At 38.8% G+C, this 21,022-nt stretch overlaps 1 protein-coding gene across 3 annotated transcripts in view; it reads left to right on the top strand.

Annotated features, from left to right (window-relative positions):
• Positions 1 to 13,464, top strand: part of mdfi (MyoD family inhibitor) — a 38,690-nt gene extending 25,226 nt beyond the window's left edge. For all 3 annotated transcript variants that reach the window (XM_058373870.1, XM_058373869.1, XM_058373868.1), the window contains 2 exons: positions 11,399 to 11,689; positions 12,802 to 13,464. In XM_058373870.1, coding sequence (XP_058229853.1) covers positions 11,399 to 11,689; positions 12,802 to 13,055 — 545 coding nt within the window. In that variant the 3' untranslated portion in view covers positions 13,056 to 13,464. The remainder of the gene's footprint in view (positions 1 to 11,398; positions 11,690 to 12,801) is intronic.
• Positions 13,465 to 21,022: the final 7,558 nt, after the last annotated feature.

Raw genomic sequence — 21,022 nt, 5'->3', positions numbered from 1 at the left:
CTCTTTCGAGTGGCACCAGATAGCTGGATTATAACTGATCACAGTATACAGATATAAAAGACACAGTCAATGGCACACAATGGCACAGAGCAAGTGTTGAAAGGATGTTGTTTAGTATATTGTGAGTCTTGGGATGATAACAATAACAGCATCAGTTATTAGAAGATACAAATATACAGGATCCAGGTGAGATTGTACGAGGGGTGTCCAGTCTTATCTGGAAAGGGTCGGTGTGGTTGCAGGTTTCCATTCCAACCAGAGGCCCAGATATGTGTGGAAAATCTTTGCATATATTTATCAAAATTTAAAGCCGGATAATGCTTGATTTTCTGTAATCACAATTAAAGAATAAAATCCTGGACTAACTGAATTAGGGTATAAACACTAGACCCAGATCAGAAAGAAATAATACACACTAGGGTCACACAAATTGAACCCACAAAACAAAGTGTTTTAGCCGATTCCACAGCACAGTGATGTGACTTTAATTGACTTATTTTTATGAATAAATAACATCACACTAACAGTATCGCTTGTAGCATTCATTTATAGTGACCACAGTTCACTGTGCTCCGAGGCTGTTTTAAACAGACCAGCTTGTTCAGCATGAAACATAAACCTATAAACCATAAACCTATTCGGATCTAACATAAATACAAATGATAAGATAGTTTTGGTTGGTCTGACCTGCATTCCTGATTGGATTGTTCCAGCCAGACCTGATCCAAATCTCTGTCTAATCTTAAATCTACGACAGCCGATTAAAAATTTCCGACTCCTTAAAAGCCATTCATGACATTTGAGAGTTGTGTAATATCGTGGCTCACATGTGCAGTCTCACTCCTTTTCCCGTCTGGTTTCCTGTGACGATAGCGCGTGAGAAGTGTCTGTTTGGAGCTTGTAAAATAATGAACACCATTGCTTCATCGACTTTATGAGGAGAATGTCTCTTTATAGATCCGTTCACTCTCTGAGGCATGTGCTTAGTCTAATGTTTTTCCTTTTTTTTTTCTGTTTGTTTTTGTTTGGTTTTTAAAAATCTGGTTTGTCCATTGTGTGCCTCATATGTCGCATGACTGGACAGTGAAGATAGGAAATAGATTATAGAGGTTGTGTGTCAGATTGATGCTGACAGCAAAAACCCTGAGGTCATATCATGTTCCACAAGGTCCAGATGCTCAGGCTTGTAGCGATGATGTCATGAGGGTTGCATGCATCTGGACGAAGTGCCTCCGGCCGGCGTGTCTGTGAACAAAGTGCGGCGAAAGCCATGAAATGCTGCTAAACGGCTCTTTGTTGTGTGTCTGTGAGAGAACATCATTTCCCACATGGAGTCATGTGGATAAGAGAAAGCAGAGGTTTTGTCTCACATCTGCATCGTTGGTTTCTATTTATCAACATTTACTCACGTCTTTCCAGAAATCCTGCTGTTTCCTGACGTAAAAGAGGTGCATATTTTCCCGACATGTGTGAGATCATTTCTAAGTTTATCCTCAAACCTCAGCCATATGTCCCATTTTTGTCTGGAAGAATAATAAAACACTCGTGTACCTCAATTCCAGGCTGTTTACACCTCTGATAGTAGCATTTAGCGTATTTTCCTCCAGTCTAACATGGAAGCAATTTGGATTCATCTAAACATATTGCTCTTTGCCTACAGTATTTAATAGCCCTAATGGGAATGTTTATGTTGTTGGCTTTCCGCCATCAGCAGCCTGTAGCAGACTTTGTCACAGAGACTGAGCTTATCTTTTTAAAGCAACCTCATTGTTCACTAATATCTTCTAAGAAAGTGTAGTTTCTAAAAGTCTTCCATACTTTATAACAGTGACAAATGGTTCTTATTTTCTTTCCCAATGAGAATAATTACTATTAAATTATAGTAAGGAAATGAAACAAAGTGTAAGTATAAATTAAATAAAAGTAATTATTTAAAGTATAGTAATTAATAATTTCAGGGATTTAAGGGATCGTAAGCATACAAGAAACTTACATTTATTTATTTTATTTTATCTTATTTTTTTTATTTAAGCTGCACAGAGAAAAAGCTTGACTTCATCAATCATGTGATTGAATCGAGTTTGGACATCCAACATAAATGAAAAAAATTTTTTCAAAGTGATGAATAAAATCAAACATCAAGCTCATACCTAAACTGAGAATCGAACCCACAATGCTGGTGTTTTGCAAAAATAATTAATGACTAATTAATTAATAAATGTAATAATATAGTTATAGTTCTCATCAGTGCCAACATCCTAGTCAGAGTTCCATAAGTTCCACCTAATATCCTTTAATAATCCTACTGATCTCATGATCCCGTTTTGTTTGGTGTGTATGCAGTTGCTGTACTCGCTTTATTATTTATTATTTCACGCATTTTGCTAACCATTTTTCTTTTAAGCTATAAATTTGCAGATCAAACTACTTTTACCACTAAACGTTTAGCATGGTTTGGTTTTCCTATAAGCCGAATTAAATGTCAGATTAGTGCTGGTCCATTTAAATACAGCATCAAAACTGTCAAAGGATGTAGAATCTAATTTTTAACACATTATTGAGAAAGATTTTGATCATCTCATGCAACTTTATTGATTGCCTGATTCTCTTCTCTTTCTTTCTCTCTATTCTTTATATTCTTATTTTCTTATTCTCTCTCTCTCTCTCTCTCTCTCTCTCTCAATTCTTTCTTTATATAACCAGAGTGTTTTTTTTATTTGCAGTAGCAGCAGCAGATCACAACTGACCATCACCATTGTTATTATATTTGTTATTAAGCTCCCGTGATTATTAGCCTTTTTGACAGGACCCGTAAATTAAACGAGTTTAAACCAAACCTCAATAAGTAGGTTTATATAAATAGTGTCATCAGTAATGTTGCTTAATGGGCTCTGTTGGTGAAAAGTTCAGACATAAAAATCTCTTTGGCTCCAATAGTATAGCCAAATATTATTGTACACAGCTAAATCATGAGCCTAATATTTGAATAGTTGGCTTGTGTTCATTAAAATAAATCTGTACTGATTGAATATATTTTATATATTTGAAGAGGTCCTTGTGTGCAAAATTTCAACAGCTGCTGATCTACAGTGTGCGCACACACACACACACACATCACTGATAACACACAGCAGTCAATCTCAGTTGCTTTAGCATGCTTTAATCATTTTAATGGTCTGTACTTTGTTGTTTCACTCTTCATTAGCTTTTCCACGTGATTGTAACATTGAGATTTTTGACCCTGATTCTTCAGATTCTTAGTATTTGACAGTGACTGAATATCCAGTACGTTATACAGACTCGAATTAAAGGAAAGAGGTTTTTCATTGGGTGGTCCTTAGTTACTTCCTGGTCTGGGTCTCTGTGGATTATATTAGGATACTAGTTTATTTATATTTTGTGAAATAGAGCCATCTATATTCTAGTGAAAAAATAGTGATGTAGCTCTGAATGAGATTTCACACACCATGCTGATAGTTTAATCCAGTTTATGGGGACTTCCGGTTCAGGCCACACCCATCTCTGGTCAACATTCATATACAAATTCAGATACAAATATAAGAAGCACTCAAAAGATACAACTACAATGAGATCACATTACATTCTTGTGTGTGAGCGAGAATGAAGATGACTGTGTGTGTGTGTGTGTGTGTGTGTGTGTGCTGTACTGAAAAAAGCCAGAACAAAGGCCTATGTTAAGACTTTCGTCTAATAGCCCATCAGGGATTTATATCCTTGGCTAAGAATATGCTCATCTCATCTCATGTGATGGAATGCTTTCTCTTTTTCGCTCTCTCATCTCCATCTCTGGCTCAGACGTAGGAGAACATTTATTCAATCTCAGCAGGACTTAAAGCTCAATTCCGGCCATTTTTCATTCATCCATTATCACCCTTCAGAAGGGCCCTATCAGGGGAAATACACTCCTTTAAAGCAGGTGAAAAATGATGGCTTAAGCCTCAGCTCTGAAATTCTCTAATTAGACGTCTCATCACTAGAGATTGTCATTGAAATGAGCCATGGCAAGTGTGGATTAAAGTATGATTTGAACTCTTTCACCATCTTTTTATTTTTTTTTAAGGAGTCTTCGGATCATCTTTGGGACTCGGATTGTCGTGAAGGGGCCAAGCAACATAATGTACGGCATCTCTATAGAGGATAATATGTTTTCTTTTTACTCAACAGACCAGAACACACACTGTTCATGAGATTTGGCACAATCATTTGTACTATCCAGAACAATCTTCTCATCTGTTTTTGGGTGTGCTGCTTATTCCCTTTTGTGCTATCAACAGGCCAAAGTTAAACTCATTTTAGCCCATAACCGTCCAAATCTTTAGGGCGTGGATCGGTTTTGAAATGGTTTGCTACCGTACTTCTCCTACAAACTCAGTGCAGTGATCAAACGTTAATCAGATGTTTGTTACTGATGAGCTGAAGATGAAAACATAACCATAATAAATATCACATTAATGCTTTGTTATATTGAAATCCGTCTTGGTAGTTAGGTTTAAAACCACACTCTGAGAGTTCCCTAGACATGCTGGACCAGTCCACTATTGCAGTAGGAAGTGCAGTATTTAAAGTATAAACAGGAAGTGAGGCATTTTACATTTAAATACCTTGCATTGATGCCTCACAGCTCCAGGAACTTGGTTTAGTCCTGAGTTTAGGGGAACTGTCTATGCAGAGTTTATTGTCTATGCATGTTTTCTTAATACCTTCTGGTTTTCTCCCAACTTCCAGACACACCTGGTTACTCTAGTTGTGAATGAGCATGTAGCAATGCTTCTCCAAGTCCAAACTAATACAGTTAAAATAATTACACTTAATCAACAGGATTGGGGCAACATGTAGCCTATCCCAGTTCCAAGACATTTCATCAGACACATTAGATATGCCTACAGCACATGTTTATGGACCGGGGAGAAACCCTCAAAGCACTGGGAGCAAATGCAAACTACACACACACAGGGCAGATGCTTGAATCGAACCTGTAAGCCATGAGGAGCAAGGCATAGATGCATACCACTAAGCCATCATGTCTCCCTCTATTCTGACTCAAACACTTAAATGTCTTTGGTACCTGTGTTCACTCAGGGTGCCAGTCATTCTCTCAAAGTGTAGCCCATTAAACTTATCCATTGGGGGTACATGATATGGTCCTTGATATTTAAATGTGAGTAGGTTTCCAAGTCTAATGCTCAATAACTGAAAAATAAGTTGGTCTGTAAATCACAGACCTAATGTGTCTTGTTTGTGGAATTGGACTATAGCTCCAATAAAACATCCAAAATATTATCGTACACATTTAGGTAATGTTCATGAAATAAATCTGTACTCAGGGAGTCTATGGAATTTATTTTACCTTTAAATGGGTCCTTTTAAAAACAAAAAAGTAGTTTAAGAACCCCAGCTATAGACGTGTATCATGTGATTGAGAAATTTGCTTTTAAATCTGTCATTAAAAAGGGAATGATTTTGCATATCATGGTGGAGGCGAATGAAAAGGATCAAGCCTTGACATTAAACACTGTGTTTCAAACATGCTGTGTTTTTAGTAATTGTGTGTATTTGTGTTGTAGCCCTTCAGTGTGAGTCAGAGAGCTTTGAGAGCACTGAGTCATTGCTCTCTGCTGCCATGTGGCTGAAAAACAGGGGCGCCATTACTCACTGCATTTTGGATGCAACAGGAGATTAGGGGTTGTGTGTAGTGGTAGAAAAGGCGCTTTTCTTTGTGTGTGTGTGTGTGTGTGTGTGTGTGTGTGAGTGTATGTGTATGTGGGGAGCAGAATGTGCTGTTTCAGGGTGGAGTAATCATCACAGGCTGAATCACCTTGCCTTTGACTCACCTCTTGCTCCCTGCTGCCATACTGCCCGACAGCCATCCTCATGTCCACACCCCTCCTTTATTCGCTCTCTGCATTCTTTTTTTTTCTTCTTCTTTTTTTTCTAAACTGTGTTTGTCCCTCTATCCACCCTGTCTGTGAAGTTCTCTGTCATTAAGAGGCAAAGTAGGGTATTTTTAGCCACCTGAGGGCTGAAACTCATTTGTTTTAATGTCTAAACAGGGATCAGGCCTGCAATAAGGTGCTCTTTTTTGGTATTTGCTTCCCCTGCTATCTAACACCACACACACGCCACACACACACACACACACACATGCACCATTCTTTTTCTCTCCATAGTGCACAACTGGGAGTTGGCGAGAGATGGACAGCTTGTCTCTTTTGAGATGTGTGACCCATAAGCCAGACAAAGACTCCTTTCTCCTGACTGTACAGCAGTTTGCAGCGGTTTGTGTGTGTGTTTGTCTGAGAGAGAATATTGCAGTGGTTGTGAACTGGCACTGTGGTCAGTTTTCAGTGTTGATTTGCATTCTGCCCTCTAGCTTTGAGCACAGATGGTCATGGCCACCACACATACACATACAAACATTTTTCTTACTGTCCATTGGAGGACCTAATGCAGCTAATTAACATTATGCCTTCACCTAAATCTAACCCTACCTTCAACTGTAGTAACTGAAACAAAAATGAATTTATTTTTTATAATAAGCCAAAAGTCTCCATTTGGTCAAACATAACTATCCTTTTGGGGATCTCACAAAGTTATAACATCCACACACACACGCACACACACAGAGAGCCAATGTAAGACAGTATGTTTGAAACTGTGCCCATTTTTTCACTTTTGTCTAGCAAGCAACTTCTTAATAGGCTGCTCAGAAAGTCCAGATTGTTAGCAGAACTTGTATACAAAAAACTACAACTTTTTTTTTTAATTATTTTAGATTCAAGGATCAATTTTAAATGGTTTTTGAACAAGGTTATAATTTTTGCTCCACAAGTCACAATGTCAGAGACTTTACAATGCTGTAGCCCTGATCAAAATGTTGATCACATTCCCAATTGAATCTGTTAAAGATTTAAAGCGGTTCACAGAAAAGTGAAACTTTGTGCAATACACTTCTAACAAAATCTTAAAATGCTTGTGTTTAAAGTTTATATTTCCTAATATCATCAACACAATCCAGCTGAGGGTTAAATCACCTTGACTCGCTGCGGTCGTAAAGCCCGAAATGGACCAGATTATGGAAATGCTGTTAGACTGTTTCCCAAAAAAAGGTTTGGTGGTAAGCGTGTAAGCAGCGGGTGGTTCTATTTGTGTGTGAGAATGTGGAGGGTGTTTAATTTAAAACTGAAAAGCAGTGCGGTTTTTCTAAGACTGGTTCTTGTTAGCGTATAAAGCCGTGACTGTGTGTTGTTTGTTTGTTTTTTTCGCATACTAATGAGAAATTGGCTTTTTCTCACTTAAGTTGAATAGAGGAATAACATTTGTTGTGAAACAGAATGATTAAATACAGTATGTATGCTTCCAGACAGGTACAACGTGATACTATTATGCAGTTAACATCATGTCCTGCCCTGTGGTATGTAGAAACTGCTGAGCAAGCCTATTTGATCTGGAATTTCAAGTAGGAGCTTGCTGTGCAAAGGAAAAGTGGATGTATGCATATGGGGCATACGTCTAGAAAACAATACAAGCCTGAAAGCTTGACCTGTTCCCCTTTATCAGCCCTGTTATAATTATGGAAACATTCTTGGCTCCACTTGTCCCTGTAAATGCCAATATCACTGCAAATCAATGCTGTTTGATATGTATTTGATGAAACATGTCTATCCGGATGGGAGTGGCCTCTTCCAGGATGACTCCATGGGTTTCAAAAGCTTACTGAATGGTTTGGTGATGAAGAAAATAATAAATTATTGTTAATCATATTCTGTGGCCTTTACAGTCACCAGATTTTAAACACTTTCAGATCTGAGAACACCATCAGTGGTGCTGAATGGTGTAAAAAATTTGTCAAAGGGTGTATTAGAGCATGGGTATTTTCCCAAAAGGTGTAGGAGGTTCAGCTCCATAAAATACTTTCCTTATAAAAATCCAGCTAACACGACCCAACACACTACACTTAGCTTTTAATACTTAAGCATTTATTATTATTTCCTGGCTATAAATAAGGCATCAGTTTCAAGAGGTTATGTTTTGTTTTAATAGTGGCTCTTCACATTACCACTATTGACTAAAGGCATAGACTCTAAACAGATGAGGCATCTGTTTTGGACTAAAAGTGAGGAATAATCACACACTTCCTGGTGTGTGAAACATTCTGTTGTCAGAAATCTAGGAAGGTCTGCACAAACTTTTTGCTTCCTCGGTGAACTGCTTTCGGTCAATGATTTATAGAACTGAAGTGATTGACCACCAGAAGCCACAAAAGAGGATTTGTTACAGAAGTCATGATGTTTAATTTTTGTTTTCAGAGCTAGAGACATTTAACAACAGCCAGCGTGTTTTCTGCAAATGACTGGTTTGATCCACTAGACATTGATTTGTTCTGTTTTTAGAGCATGACTGGAAATATAACCATGTCAAATTCAATTATTTAAAAAAAAAAGAGAGAGAGAGAGAGAGAGAGAGAGAGAGAAAGGCTGGGAGAATCTACCATGGCAGATTAATAATAAAAAAAAATGAGAATAAATTAAATAATAATAAAATAGAAATTATTATAAAACTTATTATTATTATTATTATTATTATTATTATTATTATTATTATTTTAATTAGCGTTATTATTTCAATATTGCAAAAACTCTTTAAAAAATTGGTCTCAAGCTTAACTTAGAATAAGCCTAATTGTTAAAAACTGCCTTTAGCTAAGCTCAAATCTAAATACTAGAACTGTCTGCATTTCCTTCTCCACAAGTCCTTCGTCTTCCTATCTATCACACTTTCTTTAATGTGAGCTGTGTTGGGCATTTCTGCGGAAAACCGGCACTCAGTGTAAACGTGGCAAAGACAGACATGTATACATTAGAGCTCTGGTTTTTATAGGTGGGCTTAGGGAACAGTGGGGGTGGTAGCCAATTACCATCGTTCGCTCTTTCTAACTCTAAAAGTATGGATCCCATAGTGAAATGCGGTCATATGATTGTTTTCGTTCCGATGGAGAGAACGAGAGACGAGGGCCTACTATGACTTTTTAGCAGCTTGAGGGATTTGACATGCATAAATGCAAACCAAAAAAAAAAAAAAGAACTTCACCATCATTCTTCTAACAGGTCAAACATCTGGAAGTTTAAAAAGACTGAATGAAAAAATATTCAGTCACACTAGATTAGTTGTTGCATGACCTCAATGGCTTCCCAAGAACAACAGAGTGCTATTGGTCTAATGTATGGTTGTTGTTTTTTTTTTTTTAAAGTACTATTTCATATGCTTCAGGCCGCAGTGTGTGGCAGGCGAGAAAGGTGTGCTAGTGTTTATCTTCACATAGGCTTTGGGACAAAATTCCCCTACAAATGAAGTCTAGATTTCACTTCTCTCTCAGGATCTTCTCTGTATGACCTAAAAGCAGTATGCTAAGGTCGAGAAAATGTTCAGTGCTACACCAGGATTCTATAAAGTCTTATGATAAGTTCTCATTTCAAATTTATAAAGGGGTATTTCTTTTGGCAGCAAAGGTGTGCTTTTTCACTTAGTTTTTCTTTCGTCCGGCGTAATTAGGATGTGGTGCTCGGGAGTAAAATATATGCAGCTCTGGCAATAAGCTGCCAAGAACAACTCGCCGAGCGGTTTTGCGGAGGAACACTAGAACATTTGTAGGTTGTAAACTTACGGGGAGTCTACGTCTGAACTTCAAAAAGCAAAGAGGGGAACCGGACGGACTGACCCGAACTATACGCCGTAAAAATAATGAAGCAAATAAAGAATCCGAGCCCTAGTCAGAATTTGATTTTTTTTAATTAATCGAGTGAAAACATTTGGCAACCACAGCATGTCCTGAGCAGAAGTATTTGGTTTAGAATTTCTCTGAGCAAAGTGTTCTTTAATGCTTTCCAATGATACAAGTGGTATTCAATTCAAATGTTAGAAGTCTGTGCTTACAAAGCAGCTAACATGAATAGGCACAGTTACTTTTTAATGATGATTCGTTCATTTTCTTTATTGCTAGAGGGCATGCAGAGTTTGCAAGTGTGTTGAGGGTTTCTTCTGGGTTCTTCAGGTTCCAACCTCAGTCTAAAGTCAAATGGCATCTCTAAATGGTCTATAGTGTGTGTGTGTGTGTTTGTGTGATTGTGCCCTGTGAAGGCTTGGCAGCCCAGCTAGTGTGTCCCCCACGTTGTGCCCCGAGTCCCCTGGGATAGACTACAGAAAATGGATGGATGAATACTTTATATACTGTAAATAAGACTGTTTAAATTGGATATGGTTATGCATTTTTTTTTTTTTCAAATGCTTAGTCCGATCACTTAAAGGTTTTGCTGTTTCGAATCTGCATCCAGAAACATTCTGGCATATGCTAAAAAAGTGTGTTCTATTATTTAAATAGCGCTTGTAGCATTTCTAATGATGTTTGTGTCCTTCAGGTGAAGCAGAACGGTCCAATGATTACGTATGAATAAATTTGGTTTCTCTCCTTGTTTATTCTTCTGTTTACACAAATGCTTCCAGAGTTTTTGCTAATTATATGCTAATCTGTTCGTGCCTGATATGATTTGTTTAGCTATGTGTCTGTGTTTCTTTGCCTCACAGAACAGCGGTCCAGCTTATAAATATAATTCTTAAGAATGACAAAGTAGTCACATTCCTGTTATAGACACTTCCTGTACAACCGCCGTTCCTTCTTCTTTTTTATCTTCATCTGATGAGATTTCATATTTTTAGCTTCCGTTACATGGAGTGTCCATCATACAAGTCCCTGTGAATGAGCTGTTACTTTAGAAACTGTAATAGGTTACATGGAGTGCACTGAACTGAATTACACCCGGAACTAGTGTCAGAGTCGTGCTATTATAGAAATTTAATCAACACCTTTAGCAGCTCTTCATGTTGCTATAAATTTAATTGTAGTGCTGACATCTGGTTAGTTATTATGGGGTGGATATTACAAACACATGGACTTATTCCATCAAGACACATGGCCTTAAAGCTGAAGGTCCCTGAACTGGTGTAAATATCCCATGATCTGATATTTTTTTTTGAAAAAAAGAGAGTACTATTCTCTCAGTGAATTTATATATTCATGGGAAGTGTATTTTGCAAATGCTGAGGTATCATTTGTGAATGTTTAAGTGAAGGCTTTGAACTCAGAAACTCAGGAAATCTATTATCAGTAGCCTTGACTTTAATACTCATTAGCATTCCAGCCTGTTTTTGAGGAGGAAACAAGATACTGGATGGGTGTGTAGTACAAAACTGTGCAGCTACTGGGATTATTTTTGGATCTCTAGGCTATACGAGGAGAATAATTGCACAGTGGAAGATTTTAACACAGTGCTTGGTCACAATGACGATCGTCTCATCTTTGTTGTATTTTAACATTCTTCTCTAGGTCAACCTCAGGCCAGGTCTACGCCCCTGCACAAGTCTTTAACCAGCCCATCGGAGTCTGCAGCACTTCTGAAAAACGGCAAGTCTCTCAAAGCCCAAGTGCACAGCAATGGCGTCAAGAACGGTGCGGCACTCTTGCGCGCGGCGGCGTCAACATCCTCATCTTCGTGTGCACATCATAAGAACCCCAAGAAGTTGCAATCGAATCCGTCGATCAACAGCCAAAGCAGCAAGAGGAGTAAAGGAAGCTCCAAATCCAACAGCTCGCAGATCCCCACAGAGGCCCAGGATGGTAGGTGCAGTTTACGTTAACATTCAGCATTTAACAGCTGCTCTTATTGATTCAATTTTCTGTCACAAAACTGCAAATAAACCATAGTCTAGGAAAAGCAAAGCTGTGTAGATGAGTTAGTGTTAGAGTTTTATTTACACTGACCAGCCATAACAGATGAAGTGAATAACTTTGATTAACTGGAATTGCACCTGGCAGGTGGGATATATTAGGCAGCATGTAAACAGTCAGTTCTTGAAGTTGGAAGCAGAAAAAATGGATAAACATAAAAGTAAAGGCCAGATTATGAAGGGCTAGATGACTGGACCAGAGCATCTTCAAAACAGCAGGTCTAGTTGGTTGTTCCCAGTATGCAGTGGTTAATACCTACCCAAAGAGACATGGGTCCCTGTCCTGTCCACTGTTGAAAGCGCCTACAATATGCACATGAACATCAGAACTGGACCATGGAGCAATGGAAGAAAGTGGCCTGTGTCTGATGAATCACGTTTTCTTAAACATCTTGTGAACTGCCGACCTAGGGAAGACATGGCACCAGGATGCGCTACAGGAAGGCGGCAAGTCAGCAGAAGCAGAGGTCTGGTGGAGTCCATGACTCACCAAGCTGTTTCAGAGTGGTTTTGGTGGAGACAGGTGGTTTTAAAATTATGGCTGATTGGACTGTTTGGACTCTTGAGCTATCTCCATTAAACTGTAGTATGATATAACCTTAGGCAACCTAATTATGCTGTCCAACTTGTACTGACCTCGACCCATTTTAAAAAGGTCACACGGCCATTTTGCCAAAAGAACTCCTCATAGATAGTAACCCGAGGTCAAGATTGAGCCAGTAACCCTGGAGCTGTGAGACAGCAACAGTACTGGCTGTGCATATTAGTCTACTAATGTAAGATTAGCTAAAAAAAAAAAGATATAAAACTCCTCTTGTACTATAAATCAAGTCATAAATCATCAACTCTTAATGCAAATGAAAGACTTCCAGCTTCTGCATCATTGCCGTTGTGAATAAAGGGTTAATGATCAAGCAAGTATTCTGTGTTACACATTGATTTTCCAGAATTCTCTGATGTAATTTGTGTGTGTGTGTGTGTGCGCGTGTGTGTGTGTGTCAGACTGCTGTGTGCACTGCATCCTGGCCTGCCTGTTCTGTGAGTTCCTAATGCTGTGCAACATCGTGCTGGACTGTGCAACATGCGGCTCCTGCTCCTCCGATGACTCGTGCTTCTGCTGCTGCTGTGGCTCGGAAGAATGCGGTGACTGCGAGCTACCATGCGACATGGACTGCGGCATCATCGACGCCTGCTGCGAGTCGGCCGACTGCCTTGAGATCTGCATGGAGTGCTGCGGCCTCTGCTTTTCGTCCTGAGCCTCCTGTAGGGGGCATTGCAGTGTTCGCTCAAAACTTCTAGAGAGAAGTTCCACGTGGGAAATGCAATCAGAGGACTCCTGACTTACCAGGCTTCGGGGTCGGTTTGCCAATGAGAAGCATGAGAAATCCTGTGAGGGAGGTTCGGCTCTGTTTTCCCGAACTTGATGATTGGGCTCCAGTTCAGCCTGCTTGAAAGTCAGAGACTTTTAGCCTCAGATTTTACAAGAATTCTGGGACATTGGCTGTTTTTTGCAGTCTGCTTTAAGACTCTTCTTCCTGATCCGTCTTCTGTAGTCTTAATTGGGAAAAGAAAATCTTTAAGACGTAGATGCTTGCTAACGGTTGCAGTAGGCTAAATAGGTCAATTTCACTCCGTCATATTCCATTACAACTTTTATAACACATTTATTCAGAGATGAACATCACCATCGCTGCTTAATATTTGAGTTCAGCAAATCCCAATGTGAAATTTCATATTGTAGCTCACAGAACCATGGGGGATTTTTTTTCTGACTAAACACAACACAGCTTTAAAGGTGTTTCAAAAAGCATTGATTTGGATTTTTGGGTGGAAAATCTGCACATTATTATTATATATATATTTATTTACCTTTAACAGTCCCACAATAGGGCAGCAGTGGCTTAGTGGTTAACACTGTTGCCACACAGCAAGAAGGTCCTGGGTTTGAATTCCGGGTTCGAACAGACAGGGGCCTTCTGTGTGGAGTTTGCATGTTCTCCCCGTGCCTGTGTGGGTTTACTCTGGGTACTCCAGTTTCCTCCCACAGTCCAAAAACATGTACATTAGGTTGATTGGTGATTCTAAATTGCCCATAGGAGTGAGTGACAGGTGTACCCCTGCCTTCCGCCTGATGTGTGCTGGGATAGGCTCCAGCAGATCCCCATGACCCTAATTAGGAATAAAGCAGGTATAGAAAATGGATGGGAATCCCACATTACATTCCCAAAAAAAGTCATGCTTGAATAAGAACTCACTGAGATTTTTTTTTTTAATATGATGTCATCTTTTTGAAGCAGCTTCCACTTATATTCTCCTGTAAACTGTAACCAGATTTGACTTCATCAGTTTGGCTACGCTGACGGCACTTTTCTGTCTTCTAAGACGCTGACAAAATGTACAGTAATGCAAAAGGGTCTCTTCTATATATGCACACTTACTGTAGTATTCTGCTGTCCAAAAACTGTGAGCGCAGGACTGAAGTGGACAGGAGTTGGAGAAAGGGCTGCGTTTATTTAAAAATTTCATGCAATGCACAGGTTTCATGATGCCTTATATTTACTCATGTGAACAGAGAGATGTGTTGCTCTCTTTATCCCGTCCTGTGATATTTTATGTTCGTTTCTTTTTACTTTTCTTCCCGTCTATGATTCAGTTTGTTGAGTATAAATTCCTCTGATTTCTAATTGTTCTGTAAAGCTAGAGGTTTGGTAAAGCCCTGGACCGAATGGTCAAAATGTTGTGCAAGCATGACATACGCATTACCTTTTTAATTTTTTTCCAAACGTAGGGATGCACTGAACTTTCAGCCACTGAATATTTGGAGGCAAGAAATGAACAAAAAAAATATTACTTTTAATTCTAACTTTAATGCTTTTAATTAATGCTTTAAAAGGAAAAGAACTGACTCCAATAATTTACAACATGCACAATTTTACCAAAAAAATATTTGAATTTTGCACAAAATTTCAGTTTCAGTCAATAAATTTTATATTGGTGCATCTCTCACTAAAATGCCAGCATCCTTGAGTTGTTCTGTCATCTGCTTATTTATAATTTAATTATACCCTTTATTAACCTTTTCACTATACAGTAGGTCTGTTTTCATCATGAACATGTTCAAATTGCTGATATCAGTAAACATGCATTAGTTTGCCGATTATTGTTTTTCGAGATTCTCTGGTGACTCAAACATTTTTCAGCTTTCTAGTTTCAACATGATGTGTGAATTTCTTTTGAGTTTAGCCTACTTATCAACTAAGAGCATATCTTATTAATGATAATTGTAAGAAGCCCATTATTTGTTGATACAGGGTTTTTTTTTTCCTTTTTTTTGTTAGCAGTTCAACCAAAGGTCATGAACAACAAATTAGCAAGTCATGTTGTAGTTAGTAGTCAATAATGTTTACATCCTGATGATGCAATCTACAAAAATAAAGGAACTGGATATGAAATATAGGTAATAAACTTAAAACTTGACAAAGAGACTAGATATGTAAAATTCTTCATATAAACTATGGAATAAAAGAGCAATGTTGGAACTCTGTTGTGTTTGTAACATTTTATTCCCAGTGTCCTTGCACTGAAATCGTGTACTGACAGTAGCTACTGCGTTCGATTCAGTAACTCCTGCATTCGATTCAGTAACTCCTGCATTTGATTCAATAAATACTGCATTTAATAAAGCACCTACTTCATTTGATTCAGTAACTACTGCATTTGATTCCGTTCCAAATACATTCAATTCAGTATGTACTGCATTTGATTCAGTATGCACTGCTCAGCTATTGCAATACATATAAATCAATATGTGTGTAGTATGAATACAGTCCAGACATACTACATTTGCCATGTTGGCATAGTCATGTGACCTACAAAGTCCTATGAAATCCTTTTTTCTGTTCAAACCTTCAGAACAAAATGTAATACCTATAGCACTTACACTCAGCTCTTCCATGCCAGTCTCATTGCATTATGGGATAGCGCAGTGTCCACCTACTGATTTATGAATACTGAGAATTCAGACATACTACTCCTACTAAGCGCACTGCTTTTCACCTACTGTATAGTTGAGTATTAGAGATATTCGGACACATCCATTATTTCCATGATGATTACAGCACTTTCTCTGACTAAATATAATTTATTTTACTTTTGTTATTGTCCAAAGTGAATGTGAATTTGCAGTAAAGTATAAATTTGCGTAGACAAAGACATTCTGATTTTGTATCCTTACTAACCAAAGTTTGTAATGAGAAATTACCCTGAACCTGGGGTTAGACTTTCAGCTGTGTTGTACGTTTTCAGATTTCAGTAGAATTCTGGAATATTCTCTGGATGTTTTACAGATCAGACATTTCTTCTGTCACAGTACTTTCTACAGTGCCTTTAACAGTAGTTAGTTATATCTTGTATGAAATGGAATGAAATGTTTCTTCAGGATAAAGACGCAACAAATAATACTGTAGAATGAACAAGCCAGAGGTGACCGAGGCAAGGAAAAACCTCCTGAGACTGCATGAGGAGGAACTTTGAGAGGAACCAGACTGAAAAGGGAATCCTCTTCTGGGATAGTTTTAGTACTATTTATATAGTGTTGTGTGCTGTGACTTAGCAACTATTATCCTTTGACTGTGGTTCAAAAATTGCTGTTACAAAATATCTGATTTTCATTGGAAAATTCAATATGGAAAATATTGTAAATACTTTATGGCCAAAGGTTTTTGGACACCTGATCATCACACCCATACATACATATGTTCTTGAACATCCCACTCAGGATTTAGTCTCCCATTTGCTCTTATAATCACCTTCTCTCTTCTCGAAAGACTTTGCTCTAAATTCTGTAGTGTGACTATAGGGATTTGCTCATTCAGCCTCGAGAGCTTTAGCGATGTTGGGTGAGAAGGCCTGGTGCTCAGTTGTGGGGTTGAGGTCAAGGCTTTTTGCAGACCATTCGAGATCTTCCAGTCCAACCATGACAAACCACCATGGAGCTCACTTTGTGAACATATGCACTCTGGAACATGTTTCAGCTTCTTAGTTCCAGTTAAAAGAATTTGTAATGCTACAGCATACAAAGACATCCTGTACAACTGTGTGCTTCCAAATTTGAGGCAACAGTTTGGAAAAGTTCTACATACGAGTGTGATGGTCAGCATCCACAAATGTTTGTCCATATGTATAAGGTATTTCACGGTTGGATTCATTGCCAATTGGGTTGATATTTAAGCAATCATTAAGGGTACTTGCAGTATAATCAGCCCTTAACATTTCACCATTTTGCCAAAGATTGTAATAGATGATCAAACTTGGATGTTGTCTTAGGGCTCCATTTCAACTGCTTTTCTCTGATCTGAGCGGCTTTTGTTGCGAAATAGAGAACAGTGAACTTTATTAATGCACTTTTTATAGGATGCCAAAGTGGTTGAGGAGAATGCCTGTCCAAGCCAATGCACCAGTAAGGGAGGAGCAAGTTCTTGCTCCTTCTTTTTCTTTTTCTCAGGAGTTTTTAACCCTCTAATGTAAAAACTTTCAGATCTAGGTATCTCACCTGTTTCATAAACAGGAATCTGCTGGTTTGATGCAGAAGACCAAATTCAGACAATGATTCTCTTCAAAACCGTCTACTTTTTAGGAAACTGTTAAGAAGAACATCTTTGGACATGCAGTTCAACAGTGTCCTGCATCCTGGACACCCAGTGCATTGGTATTCACACACATACTTTCCAGCAATCCCCTCAAGATATTCTCATATTCTCACACTTCACGAAGAGAGGACAAGTGGCTATTGAATATTAACCATGAAATTACAAAGCCTGCATTTTAATCGAGGTGATGGGGTCACCAGCTGTGATGAAAATCATAAATTAATACTCCTGACATAGAGCTCGCCTTTGGCGCACAGAAATTTCGACTTCTCCTTTTTCACCAGAAGTCGAAATATTCCAAACACAGAATACAACCTCCACTTTATTAATGTAGGGGTCAACAGAGAGCAGCGGCGTCCACAGAGCTGTTGTCTTTCAACTAATCCAGTTCAGACTAGAAGGCCATTGGTTCTTAGAAGTGGAGGGTGAACTGTAACCTCTCAGAAACATGAACCAAGATGAGAAGTGGTTGATGAAGTGCTAGCTTCTTTATGTTTTACAAAGCCATTGAGAAGAGTTCGCTGTAGAATCGGCTTAAAGTACGCAAACTAAACCTTACCGTCATACGCCGTGTATGTGGAATAGAGGTCACATCACTTCGAAATAGACTCTACCATCTGGGAAGAATAAAAGCAGGAACATTTAGTGAAATTCTTTGGTTTTTGCAAATGAGGACTGCAGTCAATCGCCCGGAACCTTCCTCAGTTCCCACTAATATGTGCAGATCCAGCATATCTAGTGGTTTCTTTGTCATTTTGTGGCTTCTTTACACATGTACTGTACACTAAATAGCACACACACCATTGCAGATCAGTTTTGAAGAGGCTTAATGAGACACAAGCACTGTGGGATTGGAGCCAGACTCTCACTACGACTGAACATTTTGGCTTCCCACATTAAAGAGACGTTAGCTGCCCCAAGGCCTGTTACAGAGCCATCCCAATCTCTCTCTCTCTCTCCCTCCCTCTTTTCTGCACATACATGCCTTAAAAACACATACACACAGCCTTGTTGCACTCACTGGCAGGCCTGACCACAAAAATATGTTAGAGATTAACTGTACAACTGAGATCAAAACAACAAATACAATATGACTCTGTTTTCTCCACGCTGATAAATTTCCTAGGGTGAAAATAGGTCAAAGTTGAAACCTTCTGCCTTTTTGTCGTTTGGAACGCAGTCCTTTGCCAACTGGATTAGGGCAAGGCTATTAATCTTCCTTGCAATATACAAAACACTGGCTTATTGTTGAGGACAGTGCCACATTTTGTCTCATAACAGGCTGTTGTGGTTATTTATGTGGGAATTTAAACTCAGCTCAGACTTGTGCATGTCAGCTAAGACAATCCTGTTTCTTGTGCTTGTTTTGCTATATTTTTTTCTTGCTCAAAATCGCCAGATAGAGAAAAACAAAACTGTGTGCAATCAGCTGTTTAACTCGTACCCTGAAGGTAAAAAAAAAAAAAAAAAAAGTTTTATTAGAAACAGCTGTTCTTCAGATTGCCCATTGGCTGAAGAATGAGGCGTCGCTGTTTTATGATCATGAAACACTTTATTTAATCCAAATTGTTCATGAGAGACAGGCAAATCAATCAGATGATCAGCGCTCAGAGCATATGATGAGCCAGAGACAGAGAAGAAATAGCTTATCCAACACTTCATCCAAGTGATCAGAGTGAGATTTTTCAAAGCTTGCTATGTGCGACTACTCCAAAACCACTATAAGCCAACAAGCTTGGAACCATTACAAGAATGCATATTTCCAGTTAGTGAAATCTTTGCCAGTCAGACAATTTGAACCACAGCGTTTGCTTGCACAAGCTCCCCATAGGTTTAAAAAAATTTTGGCTCTGCCTTCTTGATTTGTTACTACTCCTGTCTCACGGAAGCAAACGCGTGCTGGACACCACTCTGCGTGGGGGTGGAAGATTACCCTGGGAAAGCGTCCCAGTCTGAGTTATTACACAAAACGCAGAGTTTTTAGATAATTAATATAGTTCACATTGAAAGCTCAGCTTTATGTCTAATGAGCGAAGCAAAGGACGATAAATGTTCTTGTTTTTGTGGATGAACCTTCCTGCAACACTGAGGCAAACTGATAACTGTGAGTTTTCCTTTTTAAAAAAGATTCTTGGATGTGCCAATCCACAGTGTAATTCATCAATGCTCTTGGCTCTGACATGACATACCAGCCATGGTACCCTTTGTAACGCTACCCCTCGTCCCCCTCCCTCTTGTTTTTCAAGTTTGTGGTCGTGCACCAGTCCCGTGTGGCGTGGAGGCTTTCATAAGAAACACATGTTGAGCTGAGTTCCTCTTCTTAAACACAGAAAACTGCAGAACGCATGCACTTCAGGACTGCTGTTGGAAGCTACAGAAAAGAACAGCATAGGAATAAACAATAAATGTTGGGAATAAAACCAGTCACAGATGATAATACACATCACATCCTTTTCAATCAAATGAGGGTTTTTTTCATGTGTGTGCATATATATATATATATATGTATATTAATTGCGGCTGTGCTTCAGCACCTCAGTAGGTTTTTTTCCCCTCTTCACTCTGATTTTTTTAATGTAATCATCTCCATGCATCTTCATAGATGCATGACAGAAAGATTAATCAGCCTATCCAAATATCCTTGGTGGGAGACAGATTGCGGAATAATGAATCAATTGATGAATGTCCAGATATATTCCTCTTTTTTTAATTGAAGTTTGCTAGTTGGACAATGGCTATGTGCAACTGCACAATGAAGGCGGGGAAGGATAATGGCGGTTGGAAGATGAAGGCGGAAGATTATTTCCAGTGGACTGTGGCAAGCATCACGGGTGAACTTAAATTAAAGGCAGAATTTGCACAACAGATGTGGGGGGCAGCTGGGAGTCGGGTTTTAACAAACAGAGCCGAGCGGACTCGTGAGGCTCTAATGACCTCTGTGCGGTGTTGATTCAGCTCCAGCCACAGCCTTGCGCAATTAACAGCCACATCCACCCCCATGGCTTCTTATTTAATCAAAGACATATCTTAGAGAAAGAGAGTGAGAGTGAGAGTGAGGGAGGGAAAGAGAGAGAGAGAAATTAAAAAGGGAAATATTAAAAGATGAAGGAGATACTGCAGAAGCCAGTGGCTTTCATAATGAACCTGTCGTATATGCATAATGCAACACTGAATAAAGTGAACACTACTGTACTCAACACTAAACCTATGGAGCTCAGAGCGTAACATGGCCTGGGATACAATGGTGTATTTTTAGCTTGTTTAGACAATTTTTTTCAAATTAATTCTTTTCCAAATTCTTCAGATAAATAAGTGTTAATCTAGGCTTTAGCAGGTATACGAAACACTCAAGAGCATCTTAAAATCTCTCTCTCTCTCTCTCTCTCTCTTTAAAAATAAAGCTATAAAAAAAGTCTTAAAAACAGGTTTAAAGTCAACTTCCGTCTCTCTGGGTGGAAACACACTGCAGCATGGCCGCAAGGTTGTCTAGGATTTCCTCGAAGTCACTCTGTCATTAGTAGAGATGGAAGTAAATGAAAACAATATACAACTGTGTTATAGCAGATTTGCTGTTT

The sequence above is a fragment of the Hemibagrus wyckioides genome, linkage group LG21, assembly GCF_019097595.1.
Source record: "Hemibagrus wyckioides isolate EC202008001 linkage group LG21, SWU_Hwy_1.0, whole genome shotgun sequence".
In the NCBI taxonomy this organism is placed as follows: Eukaryota; Metazoa; Chordata; class Actinopteri; order Siluriformes; family Bagridae; genus Hemibagrus; species Hemibagrus wyckioides.
The sequence above is the reverse complement of the archived record's forward strand: the minus strand, read 5'-3'. Positions and strand labels throughout refer to the sequence as shown.